The sequence below is a fragment of the Taudactylus pleione genome, unplaced genomic scaffold (assembly GCF_031769625.1).
Source record: "Taudactylus pleione unplaced genomic scaffold, aTauple2 ptg000450l, whole genome shotgun sequence".
Classification (NCBI taxonomy): domain Eukaryota; kingdom Metazoa; phylum Chordata; class Amphibia; order Anura; family Myobatrachidae; genus Taudactylus; species Taudactylus pleione.
Window position 1 is genome coordinate 864,852 of NW_028284852.1, and position 19,558 is coordinate 884,409.

At 46.7% G+C, this 19,558-nt stretch overlaps 1 protein-coding gene across 3 annotated transcripts in view; it reads right to left on the reverse strand.

Annotated features, from left to right (window-relative positions):
• The window catches only part of PTK2 (protein tyrosine kinase 2), a 263,844-nt gene that overhangs the window by 232,153 nt on the left and 12,133 nt on the right, over positions 1-19,558 (reverse strand). Inside the window, exon 2 of one of the 3 annotated variants that reach the window (XM_088448067.1) lies at positions 14,448-14,540. The exons of 1 other annotated variant lie outside the window; for it this stretch is intronic. Coding sequence is in view for 1 of the 2 variants with exons in the window: in XM_088448059.1 (XP_088304185.1) it covers positions 8,441-8,447 (7 nt within the window). In the remaining variant the exon portion in view is untranslated. Of the gene's footprint in view, positions 1-8,440; positions 8,460-14,447; positions 14,541-19,558 lie in introns of those variants that run through there. One more of the 3 variants, XM_088448059.1, reaches the window with a different exon arrangement.

Sequence of the window (19,558 nt, forward strand, 5' to 3'; positions counted from 1 at the left end):
GAAACGCTCCCAGCGCAACAGCCGGCAATGCCGGTGTTCCATGGGGCGGAGGGGCTGCCTACGGTGCACCCAACCACTCATCCAGGAGACGCAGCCAATGGCCTTACTGATCCTGGCATAGCTGGGAGTCATCGGTGTGTCCTCATTATAAAGCCCTATATAAACAAACACTACATACATATTTTATGACTGCAGTGGTTTTGCCTATCATACTGACCATAAATCATTTCATTTGGGACTGGACCACCATCCCGTGGCACCCTTGCAAGTAGTGCCTTGTGGCACCCAGTTTGGGAACCACTGCCATAGTGAGTTAATAGACCATATTCACATGAATACTGGTTCATTCCACAAAGTAGTTCCTTTCGCTCAATATAGGATTACAGGTATGCTTCATTACCTACATAAACTTCCCATGGAGGAGCGCCCCCATGTGGATGCATCAGGATGAAACATGTTGACTTGCTAACGTGACAGGGTGTTCGGTTTCGGTTTAGTGTAATCAGCTTTCAAAACAGATGACTGAAAGTGTTAAATGAAATATTCCAGTAATGCTGAGAATACAGGGGAATAATCTACATCAGTTGGACATTATTTCCGGTACAGAAAGCCAAAATACAATTTCAATCATTAAGGGGGGGAAGAAAAAAAAAAAAAAAATCAAAATTATTTTTATTTACAGAATACTAACAAAATAAACAAGATAATTATAGGATCAAAGAACATAACACATATAAAGCATGATTTGAAGGTATTTTTACTTTTTGATACGTAGCACTGAATTGTCTCTGCTTGCGTACTTTGTAGACCTTTTGTGGAGCATAAAGTAACAAATATAATATGAAAAGATAATAATTCATATTGTCAGATGTACTAGAAAGACAATAATCAATTAAATATCTTTTATGAAAATACCAAGATTAACTTTTTTTTTTAGACATCATACACATGGGTGTTAATTGGTAACTATACGAGTTATATAACGCTCAAAATGTGTACCAAAAATATAAAAATAAAAATGTTAAAAGTGCACGGGCCCGTACACCCCAAACATATAAACTTCCTGATGGACGTTGGCTTTGCGTAAATCACCGTTCGATAAGCACAACGTAATGCTATGGCGAGGCTCATTGACTACACTGAACACCTACGCTGCAGGAGACGAGTTACCGAACGCACAACTCGCGCTCCGAGATGCAGCACAAGGATTTTTCTATGCTGTCAGCTGCCATATTGTTCCCAACACCTGCGCTTACGAGCCCGGAGCCTCTGTATACAGGTGGGACAAGTCTCAAGAGCATTAATCAGATATAAACAAAAATATCTCCAAGCTGACAATGTGCAATGAATAGAATGCTCACAGGTGCTGGGGCTCATTGTTCCAGATGGCAGCTCACTTCTACAGAGGAAGGAAGACAGAGACCACCCCCAAATCCTGACAATGCTCCGGCTCTCGGCTGCATTAGAGGATGTGTAACTCCACTAAAGGCACATTACATAGGATCCAGTAATGCACAGAGACGGCTACGCGGAGTCATAGGGGCCAGTGATAGCTTCCGAGATGGAAAGAAGGCAAGATTTTAATTTGCACTAATAGCCCCTTTATAAATATGGTGTCAAATTAAATCGAAAAACAAATTTATTTTTATATATACGAGCGTCTTGTCCTCGACAGATACAGCGGTGTCCCTAATATGTCTCCTCAATGGCCTGGAGCCCACTCACTTCCTCCCCTGTAAATACAGCTTTAAGGGTTAAACTTATCCCTCATCTTGTATCATGGTATCCAATAGCAGGAACTTTCTTATCTAAGATTCGCTGGTCGTTTCCGACTTTAAAGTGCCCGATTTGCAAGCGATTGCACGATAACGACGTCATTATCGTGCAATCGCCTAGTGGATGGGCAGCATTACTCCGGTGAAGGGGCTTTTCTCCAGTTATCAGAGGGTTAACGCCATCTCCAATGCTCTCCTATTTATCACCCGCTTGCTGCTGTGCACGTAGACCTCTATGGTGACTGACGTTTAGCACAATTCATCAGGTGACAAAAAGCTCTGCGTCATTTGGTAACGCCATCTTGAAATGGCGTTACCCTACAGCCAGCAACGGAGACTAGCGATGCCAGAGCTCCGTTCCCACCGGGCAAAATTACTGTGGGCATGTACCGCGCACTTCACGATGACCCTTTCGCTGCCGGCGCAAAAAGATTAAGGGGGTTCCTCTTGGTGGTCACAAGTAGCTGTATTAACACAATAGACGGCTATACAGATTGTTTGTTAGCCCTGATATTGGCAAATAGGAGCCTTAGATGGGCATGTTAGATTTGTTCCCATAAAAACCCAAAGGACTTGCAGAAGAATTACTGATCTAGATCTATTATTGCAAACCTCTTTTAAAATTTTTACCGCAATTCAACTGTTTTAGCGCGCCTGATCTCGGGTCACTATTCAATTGATGTCGATCGAGCCCAAAGAGGTCAGGTTTAGACGCATAAAACGGCTACACCCGACCAAAGTGCTATGCGCGATCGCGAAAAGTGTTGCTTGGCCACCCAAAAAAGTCACTTTTCGCACGTTTCATTTCACCCCCAGGGGTGGCGAGCTGAAATCCTGGCGCCAGCAGCTGTTCGCGTCCAACAAGAGCAACAATGGAATAGCTCCATCGGGCGCAAGGAGGTGCCAAAACTATTAAATTGCGCCCATTATGAAACTTGGACAGAGGACTGCAAGACCCCGATCAGCGGCTACATCAGAAGCTGGGAGCAAGATGAAATAGCCCTTAACGACCCTGCCTATTAACAGGTAAAAAAGGTCTATAGATCGGAACGCAAACTCTTCCCAACTATCACGGGAGCCGGTATCCAAGGGTCCTTCCTCTGTGATGTTACAGAACTGCACATACATTGTGTTATATCGGGACATAATTACTAAAAGGTCAATTTTAATTGATTTAAACATTGATGCGTTTCTGGGGCTAAATCACGCATTCAATTCTACTACAGAAGGATTGTCTGTTCGTAAATGTGAGATTCCTTTTCTTACAACCCCTCAGCCATCGTTTCCCAATATAATTTAAAAAGGCGTGAAATTATTTCATTTAATTACAGAATACGTGTGCAGTTAGTTCCACTGACATTAGTAATTAGCATTGTATATGCCTCTATGGGGGAAGGAAGGATTTATGGAGAGCAGATTAGGAAAGAGCTTTCTCTGGGTAATAAGAGACCACACAGACTCCTTTCCTGGGCAGTAGAGAAAGGCTGGCGATGGGGACTCAGGTCCCGCAAACATCACAGTGCAGAGAGTGTTTATCATCATGTAGTAAAGGACAGGGACAGCCAGAGGATACCGGGGAGGAGAGGAAATCTCTGCAAACTCATAGGAAATCTTTACCATGCAGAGCAGTGATACTTCATGATCACAGCACAAGTCCTGAGGCAGCGCTCAAAGGTCTCCAGCACGGCAATCAATATACAGGACGCCCACAGGGTGACAAGCACAACAACGTTATAAAGGGACATAAATAATTCAGATAGCGTATTAATGCATCCAGCCTAAGAGTGGCAGCTTGCCTCGAAAATAGTGCCACACAGTGGACACTTTGTGAACTGCAGAGCTATTTGCCCACCCAGGTAGACTCACAGATTAGGCTCATACTCCATGGCATTAGTTTTGTGAAGGGGGGGGGGGGGGTATTAATGATTTAAAACTTGGTCTAAAAATGACCAGATGCACATATGAATTGTTACTGCTGTCAGCGCTGTCTTACCCCAACACTGCTCACCCCAAGCAGCTTGCGGGAGATGCAGGAAGGCCAATGGAATGATGCCCTCTACGGCAGGTGCAGCTTCCCTGGCTGAGCATGGCCTCTCTATATGCAACCACTAACAGCGGCACATCTCCAATACTCCCGTCCGATTGTCCCCCCCCACACCCCTCGCCTCCCAGCCACCAACCAATATATGTCCCCAAATCTGTAATGAGTCTATGCACAAACACCATTGGGACGTATGCGCAGTGCAACTCCGACGCGGACGGAAAACAATGCTGCACTGCGTCTGACATCGCGCCCGACTTAGAACCAGGCCCGGGGGAGATCTATCCAGCTGTTCTTTTACATGCCTGCAGAGTCTAGATAGAGACAAGCAATAGGCCAGTAAGACAGACCTGATATTATAAGGAAACACGACAAATTTATAGGTCATTCACCTGAGACGGCAAAGTGCACGTAGGGCTACGATGTTCCGGAAATTAACCGATATCAAATTTCTGACACCTTCACAGTTTACACAGATTAACATCATGACAGTCTGATCTTTTCCTGCTGTGGGGGAGACTCAAACGAGCAGCCTTTAGTGCCTATTAAATGCGCTTCAACATGGATAGTCCAATAAAAAGTATAAAAGTAACGATCCAGTACACACGATCCAATAAGCGTTCGCTCCCGTCGGTTACGGCGCTGCGTGTGCAATCCACATGAGTTAACGTTCGGTAATGCACTGTGGAGTGCTACGGGAGCACACAGTAAGTGCATAGCACTTGAGAACAGGACTTGAACACACTGTTGAAGGGGAGGACAAAGTACAGAGCACTGTTTTTCCAACGCCCGTGTGTACTGAGCCTGCCAGGTGGACGGCAAAAGTGTGCACAGTCACCAGTCTCGATAAAATGCACCAGTCACACAATTAGGTAGGAGCAACATAAGTGTCAGGAGCACCAGCAGCGGGTTGTAGTCAGGTTACCGACAGAAGGTGTGAGTTTGTCCCGTACCCTATTACATTTGGCCCTTGGAGTCTGACCAAAAATCTTGTGCGATCTGCCATGCAGGGACATTTTCAGGCACTGAAAAAGGGGTGTGGACTGTCCCGCCAAAAGTGGGATGGTTGGAAGGTAAGCTGAGCCAATGAAGTGTAAATGAAATGTATCAGGGTAGTACTACAAACAGTAATCCAATGTTCCCAGTATGAGAGAGAACAGATAGAAGCCGGCAGTAACTGGTCGTTAGTGATAGCTGCATGCAACATGGATCCAGATGTGTTTTCTGCGAGCCTTGCCCTGTGTACCTCAGAGGCGCGGTGTCTCAGCGTGGCTGTAGTTATAGATGCAGAGACGCCGTCTAGCAGCGTGCGCTCTGTGAGCGGAATATGTTCAGAATCCAGACAGCGGGGATTCTGGCGTTCAGAATGCAGACTCTGAAATCCCGACCACCAGGATCCCTAAGTAAGTAGCAGGGCTAGGGGGAGGGTTAGGGTTAGGCACCCGGGAGAGAGGCTTACTTACCTACAGCCGTCGGGATTGTAACCAGGTCAGGATGCCGGCGTCGGGATCCTGACTGCCGGGATCCCGTACCCACCTCATGTGGGCAGACTGTGGAGTCGCCGGTGTAGGTGGAGAGAACCACGGCTGCCGAAACCGCAACAGCCTGGTGCAGGTCAGCCTCAGCCAGATTCTTATTGGCTGCTTCTGGACTTCACAGCAATCTACAGGTCAAGTGTCCACAGTCGACTGCCGGAAGGAGTTCAATGTAAATATTAATGAATATAGAGTACTGACTTCTGGATAAGATGTTATCACTGTCGTACGTTAATGAAATGGTGACCTGGTGCTATCACAGTCTATAACAATGACCTTGAGTTAAAGGGCTTTCATTGTTTGGATGTGGTATAAAGGATCTACAGTAATGCTGCGTACTCACACACGCAGCGATTTTATTTTTTTTTGGACGACGGAACGATATCATTATCGTTCAGTCGTCCAATATATCGTCCAGTTTCTGCCCCAAAACGATGAACGATAATGACCAATGCGTGCTCCAGTTTGTAGTTGGTCGTTATCGTTCATTGCCCGAACCTCCCGTCCAACCCGACTATATTGTCAGGTTGAACATGTTCGGGGATGAGGGAGGTTCGGGCAATGAACACACGGGACCATGTTGCTCATGGAGCGAATCGTCCAGTGTGTATGCACCTTAAGATTGACAGCGAATAGGTCACCACCAAATGGACGACATGCGAGCAGTTGACAGGGACAAAAGGTTGACACATAAAAAAAAAATATATATATTTGCCGAAAAGGTTTTTTTTTATTTTTTATTTATTTTAATCCTAACTGTAGCCTAACCCTCTCCCTAGTGCCGAACCGTCCCCTGCGGTAGCCTAACTTTAAAAATAAAATGTGCCAACCATTTTTTGTGTCGACCGTTTGAACCAGTCAGCCTTTCAACCCGGTCAACCTATGGTCCTGGTCATCCTATTGCATGTCGAAAATTTGGCGTCGACCTATTCATTGTGGATCTTTCATCCCCATTGTTTAAAGTAATTAACCTGGCATAAGGGGCTCTTACTGCATCAGTCAATGAACTTGGGATGAAATGGTCTCAGTGTATACAGAAATAACCTCTGGAGACTGTGCCACCAACATCTAAAGTACATAACATCAGGATAAGGTGCTATAATTGGCCCTGATTCAGAGCCGGACGCTCTGATAGAGCGCTCGCTCTGAATCAGGGCCGTCCCTGCTCCTTTTTGGAGCGGCCTCCTGGCCGCTCGCATAGCTGTGTGTGGCCACCCACAGCTATAGCGAGCGGCCAAAATGATGGTCGCGATGGTCAAGACCATCAGGCTTGCGACGAGACCCTTGCGGTAGGGTCTCGCTGCAAGCCCTGGAGTGTTTTTGGCTCTACCAGAGCCAAAAGCACTCCCACTGACATCACTAGTGATGTCAGAGGGGCCGGCCCTAGACGGTAGGCGTTCCCATGGGAACGCCTCCGTCTGGGCAGCCACGCCCCCGGCACGCCCACCAAAGGGGGCGTGCTGTCAATCACCATCAACAGCACGCCCCCTTTGGTGCGAGACCCCGGCTTGGCCGTCGTTATTCAGGACTCGCGCATGCGCACGACGGAGCCGCCTCAGTCGTGCGCATGCGCACTTGGGCACCATTGACCCGCTTGCGAGCGCTCAGCGCTCGCGAGCGGGTCTGAATCAGGCCCATTGTCCATAACAAAGATCTTGGGATAAGGAGCTTTTCATTGTATAAAAAGTAATACATTTGGAAGAAGTGGTTCTGACTGTATATCAATGAACTTGGGATGAAACGGTTCTGTGTATACAGTTATCACCTCTGTAGAAGGTGCTGTCACTATCTATGTCACTGAACATGGGATAAGGTGCTCTGTATAGTGATGAGATGTGGATGAGGGGGGCAAAATGTATTTTCTAATGGGTGAAAAGAGACAGTGGGATAGTAGGACTGAACATAACCCCATAATGCACCGAGATATTATATTCTATTATATTATAAACTACGGAGATGATTAATCTTAGTGGCGGCTTCTTTTACGCACAGCGCACGTTAGATCATTTATAAAATGTATCCTGGAATAGTCAGACAGACGCCATAACATCTCAGAGAGACCTATACTGAACTAGAAGTAAACATTCACTGCAAATAAGCGACTTCAGTCTCTCATTGCATAAAACGAGCCAGAGTATAATAATAATAACATTCCCATCACAGCCCCACAGAAAGCAAAACCAGAAATCATGGCGCGCAGGCTCCCCGTGTACAGGAGACCAGGAGACAGGCAGGGTCATAGTACACATTACCTGGTTGTATTTCACACTGAAGTGATCGCAGTGCCTGAGGTAGGGTATAGTCTACCTCAAGTGCTGCGTTCGCTTCCGATGGAACCCGGTGTACTGATGGTTGCATACACTTCCTGGAGATGACGTGTGCTCCAGGAAGATGCGTCTTAAGACAGGCTGGTGGGAGTCTGCATACACAAAGCGATCGCATGGCCAGAAATAGTGGACGTGCTTATGCCTTGTTATATGTTTGCCTGCCATGCTGTCACTTAGCCAAATTTGCTTGCGCTGGGAACGAGCGAACGCATCTAGCAACTGGGTCAGAATCGAGCCCTTAGTCTTCAGGATACTGGTCAAAAGCATCATCCCATATACAGTATGTTGCATATTTGTTCAGGCTGCGTTGATTGATGAGTTTTGTTTTTCTGCCACTGCGCTAAGGGGGTGATTCAGCAAGGATCACAAATGCAAAGCTGCATGCAGGCAGCTTTACAATTCCGATGGAAAAAAGTACCAAGCACCAAAAAGGAGTATACCTCAATACAATGTACATATAATCAAATATGTGGACAGCTGCCTGCCACCTTGGAGTATTGCCACCACTCCCAAATGGCACAAAGAGTGCCGGTGACCACAAAAAAAATGTATAGGTGGAACGGCGCTATACACACATATTCACCATAAAATAATGCATAAAGTTTAAAACATTTATTAAAAATGTATGCAAAAATAAAGCAGTATAAGTGAGCAAAAGTGCAATGATATAAAATGGATACAAATGATAAACACTCTATGAAAGCTGTAATCTATAGCGTGGGTATTATATGTTACACAACAGCGTATGGTGCTGGACTGTACCGTTCATCAGATCGGCGTTGGAGCGCGGCGAGCAGCCCGTGTGCTCCTGGCATTTCCTCCAGGACTCCGGCGTCTGCTTCCTCTTACGCTCCCCCTGTTCTGGCAGCTGCCTCTGGGAGAGGGGATGGTGGTGCAGGAAGCTCAACGCAAGGAGGAGCGAGCACAACAAGCCTGTAACCACTCCAGGCAGGAAGCCTGAGCAACATGATATGGGGAGAACCTGCCTGAGGATCACAGCCCACAGCTCAGAGGGAACTGTCGCACAAGGGGACATTTGGACGCAACGCAGATGTTTGCGCCGTGTAAACTGTGCAAACATCCGAGTCGCACTGCGCATGCGTCAAGTTAAATTGCCGTCGGTGATCGCAGCGACTATTCCCGCTGTGATTGGCAGGGACCGTTTTTTGATAACTGGAGAGTTAACAAAAACGCAGGCGTGTCGCAAACGTTTTGGTGGCATGTCGCAGTCTGCAACCGGAGCCATACGCATGAAAAATGGCTCCGGCGTCTCATTAGTGCAGACATTCTGCACGACCATAGGTCATAGGATTACTCTGGGCTCCGATAATCGACTGATGCATCGTTTTACGCAGTTGCTTGGATTTGCGAAGACGCAGGTGGGTGTCTCAGTACAAACCTAGGCAGCTGCGACATTTCCATATTTTCACACAACCGCCTCGTACACATTCAGTGTCGACATATCGTACATTACTCGTGTGACCTAAGAGGACATGTTCAACAAACTCACACGAGAAACTCACATGCTACATAAGAGGACACATATTACACACTAACAAAACTCACACGTGACATAAGAGGACACATATTACACACTAACAAAACTCACATGTGACATAAGAGGACACATATTACACACTAACAAAACACACACGTGACATAAGAGGACACATATTACACACTAACTAAAGTAATTCACATCGCATAAGAGGACGTGTGCTATGCAATGACAAACCTAACTCACGTGACCTAAGAGGACATATAACACAGAAGGCCATGTACTATGTACTAAAAAGAGTAACTCACGTGTGATATAATACTACTGCATTCAACTCTGGAGATTTCTAAGACAATATATTAAGTATTTCCAAGAACAAAAACACCAGGAAAACAGGAGCACAGGCGATCCCTACACCAGGTCACTGTGGGAATTCAGGAGCACAGGCGATCCCCTACACCAGGTCACTGTGGGAATTCAGGAGCACAGGCGATCCCTACACCAGGTCACTGTGGGAATTCAGGAGCACAGGCGATCCCTACACCAGGTCACTGTGAGAATTCAGGAGCACAGGCAATCCCTACACCAGGTCACTGTGGGAATTCAGGAGCACAGGCGATCCCTACACCAGGTCACTGTGGGAATTCAGGAGCACAGGCGATCCCTACACCAGGTCACTGTGGGAATTCAGGAGCACAGGCGATCCCTACACCAGGTCACTGTGGGAATTCAGGAGCACAGGCGATCCCTACACCAGGTCACTGTGGGAATTCAGGAGCACAGGCGATCCCTACACCAGGTCACTGTGGGAATTCAGGAGCACAGGCGATCCCTACACCAGGTCACTGTGGGAATTCAGGAGCACAGGCGATCCCTACACCAGGTCACTGTGGGAATTCAGGAGCACAGGCGATCCCTACACCAGGTCACTGTGGGAATTCAGGAGCACAGGCGATCCCTACACCAGGTCACTGTGGGAATTCAGGAGCACAGGCAATCCCTACACCAGGTCACTGTGGGAAATCAGGAGCACAGGCAATCCCTACACCAGGTCACTGTGGGAAATCAGGAGCACAGGCAATCCCTACACCAGGTCACTGTGGGAAATCAGGAGCACAGGCAATCCCTACACCAGGTCACTGTGGGAAATCAGGAGCACAGGCAATCCCTACACCAGGTCACTGTGGGAAATCAGGAGCACAGGCAATCCCTACACCAGGTCACTGGGAATTCAGGAGCACAGGCAATCCCTACACCAGGTCACTGGGAATTCAGGAGCACAGGCGATCCCCTACACCAGGTCACTGTGGGAATTCAGGAGCATAGGCGATCCCTACACCAGGTCACTGTGGGAATTCAGGAGCACAGGCGATCCCTACACCAGGTCACTGTGAGAATTCAGGAGCACAGGCGATCCCTACACCAGGTCACTGTGGGAATTCAGGAGCACAGGCGATCCCTACACCAGGTCACTGTGGGAATTCAGGAGCATAGGTGATCCCTACACCAGGTCACTGTGGGAAATCAGGAGCATAGGTGATCCCTACACCAGGTCACTCTGGGAATTCAGGAGCATAGGCAATCCCTACACCAGGTCACTGTGGGAAATCAGGAGCACAGGCGATCCCTACACCAGAACTAAGCACACAGGAAAGGGTTAATGAGCAGAAGAGGAAGCTGCTATATGTATGGCGCATACTCTGGCTGACGTAGAAAGTACATCTTCTTCACTTTTCTCAGGTGCACCTGCTGTAACAAGGAACAATTAAAGGGAAACTGTACTTTCATGCGGGGGAGTAAGAAACATGTAACTTGCCAGAGAGAAATCGAAATTAACAGACAACTTTCCCACCAGACGTCTAATTTACTGGCCCCAGGTCTGCCTGGGAATCCCTCAGGCTCGGCTAGGTACATACAGAGGTGTCCTCACTCATCGTTGCTGCGGTTCTGCCAAACTCACCACTCTGCGCGCCTGGTCCTGCGAGACTTCGCTAGTGCCAGGCGTCTTTTTTGCTGTAAATGCGTCTAAGATGCAATGCTACTGGGAGATACCAGGAGGCTGCATTTATTTATTTGAGATATGGAACTTTTATATCTGTGTACGAACGACTCCTTCAATCAGCATGCGAAGCGCCACGATGCAGCGGGTGCCATTTATTTCTACGCCAAGTTCTGTCTTCAGTCTCAGTCGCTCGCAGATAACGTTGCATATCAAATGAAATAGCACAGTCTCCAGGAATTCCTAGTCGCATCGCGACTTACTGTAGACGCATTTTTGCCAAAAAAAGACGCCCGACATAGCAGAGCCACACTAGACCTGGCGGCTCACTGACGCCATGCATGTCGCGCTGCGTGACGTATTGAGGCTAGATGACCAAGGACACATCTGTACAGTATCACATTCTAGACTGCTAGCTCTCCGGGAAACATCGTCTGGCAGCAATTGTACATTTACATAATTGTTCCTTTTACTATATTTATTTTTATATCTTATACTAAAGAGAGCTGCTTTGATATCTATCAGCGAGGACCACGTAACACAACCAATTCCAGCAATGATCGTCCAGATGGCTGCATCACAGATAGGGCTACGCAATGTTTCCGTATCATTTTAGGACTGTGAAATAGAAATACCTGGCTTTATATAGGTAGTTATTTAAATCAGCAAATCACACAGGATATACACTATATATATTGTACAACTTACATTTGACCGCAGACAACCGACTGCAGAAAGACAGTACAGGTTGAGTCTCCTCCGTATTTTGGAATAATTGCATACCATAATGAGATATATTGGGAATGGGTCCAAAATCTAAACACAGAATGCATTTATGTTCTATATACACCTTATACACAGCCTGCAGGTAATTTTATACTATATTTTCAATAATTTTGTGGTTCAAACAAAGTTTGTGTACATACATGAAAGTCATTTAGGTTTCATATACACCTTATACACCCAGCCTGAATGTAATTTTATACAATAGGTTTAATCATTTGGTGTCTTAAACAAAGTTTGTGTACAATGAACCAGCAAAAAGGTGTCACTATCTCAGTCATGCTAAAAATATCCTAGCGTTCCCGCTAGGCTGTTTTAGCCGGGCGCAGCGCCCTGCCCTCCTTCTGGAGGGCAAAAAGCACCCTACCCTCCAGGAGGAGGGCAAAAAGCGCCCTGCCCTCACAGCCTGCGGGTGCCGTTCTCACCCTCGGGACGCAGTGTCCCGCGGGTGGAGAAACATGCGGTGTCCCGGTCACCGCCGGAGAATAGACGCCGGGAGCATGCGCCCGGCATCTATTCTCCCTTTCTGCAGCGCTTGGGGGCTGCCCGGCATGTCCGTAAGCGCCGGGCACGCACCCAAGTATGACGAAAAGGGGACGCGTCTTATAGACACACCCTTTTCATGACCATGCCCCCTTTTCACGCGCACGCATAAGGTTGCCCTCTCTAGCTCCGGCGCCCTGCCTGCCGCGAGCTAGAGTGAACACTATATCCCGTATTTCGGAATATTTGGATATGGGAGACTCAACCTGTAATCGATTCATTTTCACAATACGCTTCTTTGATACAAAATCTTCAGCAAAATATATGGTTATTTACACCAACAGCCTTTAGGTCCATTACTGATAAGTATTTAAGCACAGTAGTCACGTATATGAACTGAAATAAATAATCAATCTGCACAAACGCTGGAAGATCTCCAGTAGTTTTGTCATTTATGAGATGTAAAGGAGCCAATCCCTGATTGGCTTTCCGCTCTCTCATACGTTACACACAGATGAAACAGAAGGTGTGATTGGTCACCAAGTTATACAGGTAATAGGATCGTGGTGTATGTATACTGTGTGCTCAGTCATTACAATCTGAGCAGGGGGGGAATGTGCGGTCAGCTCCTGATATAGGAAAAGGCGTTCCCAGCTCTCATCCTAAGGGAGGGGGAAATGAGCTCACACATCCTGCTCAGCGTAACCCTCACGTTATGCTGTAACAAGGCAGCAATGATACACAAGGTATATACCATGCGGCAATTACAGTGGTATGCAGTCGTATAGGCCACAAGCACTATGTCGATATTAGCATTAGGGATCTAGCAGAAAGACACTGTCGACATTGGGGGGTGATTCAATGAGGCGCGCTGTTAATAGCGACGGGAAGGAGTTCCCGGAGCTATTCAATCCAGCGCGCTGTTAGGCCAACTAAAGGATTTCTTCTCGCACCCTCCTGAGGGCGCGAGCAGAAATCCGACTAAAGTGCCGGCCGCGAAGCGGTTTGCCGGCTTAGCGTGGCACCAACAGCCTCGTGGCCGGCTTTTAATTCAGAGAATGACAATTTTTGCAGCTAAACACTCAGGTTAAGATGCGATAACCGGCATTCTCCGACTTAAGTTGTTATAGTCGGGCTAAACAGAGGTGAATAGAATAGCCCCGGTACCAACTTCCCGTTGCTATTCACCTCGCGCTATTGAATCGCCCCCATTGTGACAGTATTGACATATTATCAGGGTCAACATGTTCACTGTTGACATTGTTGGGTGACTTAATTTAAGTGACGGAATATCGGGGGGAGGGGGGGTGGCGATATGTAATTGTTTTTTGTCGCCCATGCCTTTTTGCGCATGTCGTGCCCCAAATAGTCCAGGTTTAGTCGTGTAAAATGGCTAAAGTCCTAATTAGCGCACCCAAACAGCGGTGTGCGCGCCCCCAAAACCAGGCTTTTCGCACACCACCTCAGGAGGGTGCGAGCAGAATTGTGTCCACCCACGGCATTCGTGCCCAAACAAAGCCACAAATCAGTAATATTCCAAGTTCAGCATGGTCATCCCTGATAAAGAGCTTCTGTACGAAACGCGTTGGTGACACAAGCGGACCCCACCGTTCCAACACCAGGCCGCTCTCTGTCCCCCTCACGGGACACAGCGACCAGCAGCCCGGCTGAAAGCACAGCCGGGACATTGATCGGTCACCGGAGGGAGAAGAAAAGTTAGGGTAAGCATAGGGAAAGTACCCGCATTAGTCATCCTGCAATCATCTGGTAACTGACAGTATTTATTGTGCTCCACACCATTGTGCGCACAGAGCTATAAACATATCAGGAGAAAATCCTACGTATAGACATGATTCGTTTGTGTTTTAATTCTGTGCACATAGTATATGGCCTTTTTATGCAGAATATTAAATAAACTAGCATTTGAGGTGAGCGGCAGAACTAGATTATTTTTGGTTTCATGGTTAAATAAAAATGAGAACTTAATATCTATATATGGTACTTACAGATTCACTCTCAGTAGATCAATGAGGTTTTACTGACTGACAAAGTCTTCTTAGGCAAGTGTGTATAGTTTCCATATATTTCACAAAGTTCCACTAGAATATAAAAAAAGAAAAAAAGCTATGTATTACATTATGCTACCTAAAGTGATTAACACTCCACCCATCCGTTACTATGGGCAGCAGGTCCTCCACCAGGGGGGCTATAAGGGCCCTTATGTATGGGGCTCGGACTAGCCAGGGACCCTCTTTTCACAGCCGATCCAGGGTTATAATGGGGGGGGGGGGGGGAGCAAGCACAACCCCAAGAGGACATGGCCATGGACTTCCTGCATATAGAAGAGAAACCACCCCCATATTTGCAAACCGCCAGGAATGGAATTTCCTGGTGGCCCTAAAGGCAAGTCTTATATGTGCGGTTACCAAAACAAAGGTTAAACTAGGTCCACCCTCCCTACACAGAGAGTGCCTTAGACTTGTACATTAGTTGTTGAAGTTCCTGTGACAATGTGATCGTTGAGAACCAATGCAGTAAAAGCTGGCAGCTTGATGATGTCACAGGAAGTTTCTCAGTAGTACACAGAGCATGTTGCTGCCAGTACATTGGCTGTTCTCCCTCTCTCATTAATACTCATGAACATCCAAAGCTGCCCAGATGATAGCTGAAGTCATGTAGAGATGTATGCACAGCAAATACAGATGAAACCAGTTAGTTTTTTTTCTTTTAGTTATACAGTCAGATGCATAAATATTGGGACATTGAAAGAATTTTCATATTTTGGCCTCTATTCACCACCACAATGGCTTTGACATGAAACAAACAAGATGTGCTTTACCTGCAGACTTTCAGATTTAATTTGAGGGTAATTACATCCAAATCAGGTGAACGGTGTAGGAATTACAACGCTTTCTATATGTGCCTCCCACTTTTTAAGATGCCAAAAGTCATGGGACTATCAACTCAAAAGCTATTTCATGGACAGGTGTGGGCTATTCCCTCGTTATTTCATTATCAATTAAGCAGGTAAAAGGTCTGGAGTTGATTCTAGGTGTGACATTTGCATTTGGAATCAGTTGCTGTCGACTCTCAATATGAGATCCAAAGAGCTGTCACTATTAGTGAAGCAAGCCATCATTAGGCTGAAAAATCAAAACAAACCCATCAGAGAGATAGCAAAAACATTGGTGTGGCCAAATCAACTGTTTGGAACATACTTAAAAAGAAAGAACGCACCGGAGAGCTCAGCAACACCAAAAGACTCGGAAGACCACAGAAAACAACTGTGGTGGATGACAGAAGAATTATTTTCATGGTGAAGAAAAACCCCTTCACAACAGTTGGCCAAATCAAGAACACTCTCCAGGAGGTAGGTGTATATGTGTCAAAGTCAACAATCAAGAGAAGACTTCACAATAGTGAATATAGAGGGTTCACCACAAGATGTAAACCGTTGGTGAGCCACAAAAACAGGAAGACCAGATTAGAGTTTGCCAAACAACATCTAAAAAAGCCATTACAGTTCTGGAACAACATCCTATGGACAGATGAGACAAAGAACTTGTACCAGAGTGATGGGAAGAGAAGAGTATGGAGAAGGAAAGGAACTGCTCATGATCCAAAACATACCACCTCATCAGTGAAGCATGGTTGTGGTAGTGTCATGGCGTGGGCATGTATAGCTGCCAATGGAACTGGTTCCCTTGTATTTATTGATGATGTGACTGCTGACAAAAGCAGTAGAATGAATTCTGAAGTGTTTCGGGCAATATTATATGCTCATATTCAGTCAAATGCTTCAGAACTCATTTGAAGGCGCTTCACAGTGCAGATGGACAAGGACCCGAAGCATACTGCAAAAGCAACCAAAGAGTTTTTTAAGGCTAAAAAGTGGAATGTTATGCAATGGCCAAGTCAATCCCCTGACCTGAATCCGATTGAGCGTGCATTTCACTTGATGAAGACAAAAGTGAAGAGAAAATGCCCCAAGAACAAGCAGGAACTGAAGACATTTGCAGTAGAGGCCTGGCAGAGCATCACCAGGGATGAAACCCAACGTCTGGTGATGTCTATGCGTTCCAGACTTCAGGCTGTAATTGCCTGCAAAGGATTTGCAACAAAGTATTAAAAAGTGAAAGTTAGATTTAGGATTGTTTAGTTTGTCCCATTACTTTTGGCCCCTTAAAAAGTGGGAGGCACATATAGAAACTGTTGTAATTCCTACACCGTTCACCTGATTTGGATGTAATTACCCTCAAATTAAATCTGAAAGTCTGCAGTTAAAGCAGATCTTGTTTGTTTCATTTCAAAGCCATTGTGGTGGTGAATAGAGGCCAAAATATGAAAACTCTTTCATGTCCCAATATTTATGGACCTGACTGTATGTACAGATGCACCCAGTTACATTGTGGTTGATCACACCACAAACGTGCGCCTGCATCGTGCCATGCGATTCCCTGCTCCTGCATACGTTACGCTATGGCGCACACATGCAATCTTATGATGGTGAGTCTGCAGTGCACGCATCGTCTCACGCTATGCAAGGCGGCCTTTGCAGCGCCAGCGGCAAGAATATAGCTGGGCATATCTGTAGTCTGCCCATTTTATGTACAGTGGTGTGTAGGTGACAGGTTCACTTTACACATGCACCCCAGATCCCATGTGTATTGTACAAGTGGTAGGGTTGCTATAGCATCCCTTTAATCAGTGACACACATGAATTGCACAGGTTCTGTGGAAGGATTACTTCAAATCTGCATTTCACATTTATGCACATGCCCCTGATTAAAGGGAAATTATAGCCAGCATACCTTAAGGGCTTATGCGGAGATGGATGGAATTTGCAAGCACAAAAATAAACCACAAAAAGGTGCATTGTGCTTAGCTTGAAAAGCTGGCTGTGGATGCAAGATGGATCCAAATCAGCAACGGTAGCTTATATATGTATGCGAGAATAGTATGTGTTACACCAAGAGAGAGAGCAGTAGTATATGTGCCTGGGTTACACCAGGAGAGAACAGTAATATATGCGCCTGGGTTACACCAGGAGAGAACAGTAGTATATGTGCCTGGGTTACACCAGGAGAGAACAGTAGTATATGTGCCTGGGTTACACCAGGAGAGAGCAGTAGTATATGTGCCAGGGTTACACCAGGAGAGAGCAGTAGTATATGAGCCAGGGTTACACCAGGAGAGAACAGTAGTATATGTGCCAGGGTTACACCAGGAGAGAACAGTAGTATATGTGCCAGGGTTACACCAGGAGAGAACAGTAGTATATGTGCCAGGGTTACACCAGGAGAGAACAGTAGTATATGTGCCTGGGTTACACCAGGAGAGAACAGTAGTATATGTGCCTGGGTTACACCAGGAGAGAACAGTAGTATATGTGCCTGGGTTACACCAGGAGAGAACAGTAGTATATGTGCCTGGGTTACACCAGGAGAGGACAGTAGTATATGTGCCTGGGTTACACCAGGAGAGAACAGTAGTATATGTGCCTGGGTTACACCAGGAGAGAACAGTAGTATATGTGCCTGGGTTACACCAGGAGAGAACAGTAGTGTATGTGCCTGGGTTACACCAGGAGAGAACAGTAGTATATGTGCCTGGGTTATACCAGGAGAGAACAGTAGTATATGTGCCAGGGTTACACCAGGAGAGAACAGTAGTATATGTGCCAGGGTTACACCAGGAGAGAACAGTAGTATATGTGCCTGGGTTACACCAGGAGAGAACAGTAATATATGCGCCTGGGTTACACCAGGAGAGAACAGTAATATATGCGCCTGGGTTACACCAGGAGAGAACAGTAGTGTATGTGCCTGGGTTACACCAGGAGAGAGCAGTAGTATATGTGCCTGGGTTACACCATGTTATGTTCTGGGTTGTTTGTGGACCCGGGGTGGTAACAGGAGCGATCACAGAAGCAGATTTGAAAATAAAACTAGGATCTTTAATAAGTGCTTGAGTAGACATATAATGTGGCAGTAAATAAAAGTCCAGGAATATATAAATGTGCACAAGAGTTCTGTGGTGGGAGCAAAAGGGTTAATGTCCAAGTAGAAACAATTAGAGCTGTCCAGGTGTGCAGGTAGTGAAACTGAAAATAAACAAGCCAGGTATACAAGTAGTGAACTGAAGCGCAGGATGTCAGCAGGCTCAGGCACTCAGGTATGGGCAAGGGTGATGGAGGTAGCGGGGTAGTCCAGTGGGAGCTAGGAGCTGACAGGCAGACTGGCAGACAGCGAATTCACAGGAACAGGAAAGCACAGAGAACTCCCTCTCAGCTAGGCTGAGATACACGTTGCACTGGCAAAGAAGGAAGGCACTAACCCTTCCTAAATACCCCATGCCGTGCTGTTACTGGCCGGAGGGAACATGTGACTCACCAGGATTGGCCAGCCGCATCACATGGCCAGAAGGCAAGATGGCGGCGCCCATGCCAAACGGAACGGAGATACCGCCAGGCCTCACCAGCGCAGAGTGACAACAGGGCCGCACAACAACACGCGCAGCCAAAGCCCCCCGCCAGACACCAGCTCCGCCACCAGACAGCCCGCGCCACAATGACCTCACAGGTAACACTCGCCTAGCGCCATGCTGAAATACCCTGGCCGTGACACACCAGGAGAGAGCAGTAGTATATGCGCCTGGGTTACACCAGGAGAGAGCAGTAGTATATGCGCCTGGGTTACACCAGGAGAGAACAGTAGTATATGCGCCTGGGTTACACCAGGAGAGAACAGTAGTATATGCGCCTGGGTTACACCAGGAGAGAACAGTAGTATATGTGCCTGGGTTACACCAGGAGAGAGCAGTAGTATATGTGCCAGGGTTACACCAGGAGAGAACAGTAGTGTATGTGCCTGGGTTACACCAGGAGAGAACAGTAGTATATGTGCCTGGGTTACACCAGGAGAGAACAGTAGTATATGTGCCTGGGTTACACCAGGAGAGAACAGTAGTATATGTGCCAGGGTTACACCAGGAGAGAGCAGTAGTATATGTGCCAGGGTTACACCAGGAGAGAACAGCAGTATATGTGCCTGGGTTACACCAGGAGAGAGCAGTAGTATATGTGCCAGGGTTACACCAGGAGAGAGCAGTAGTATAT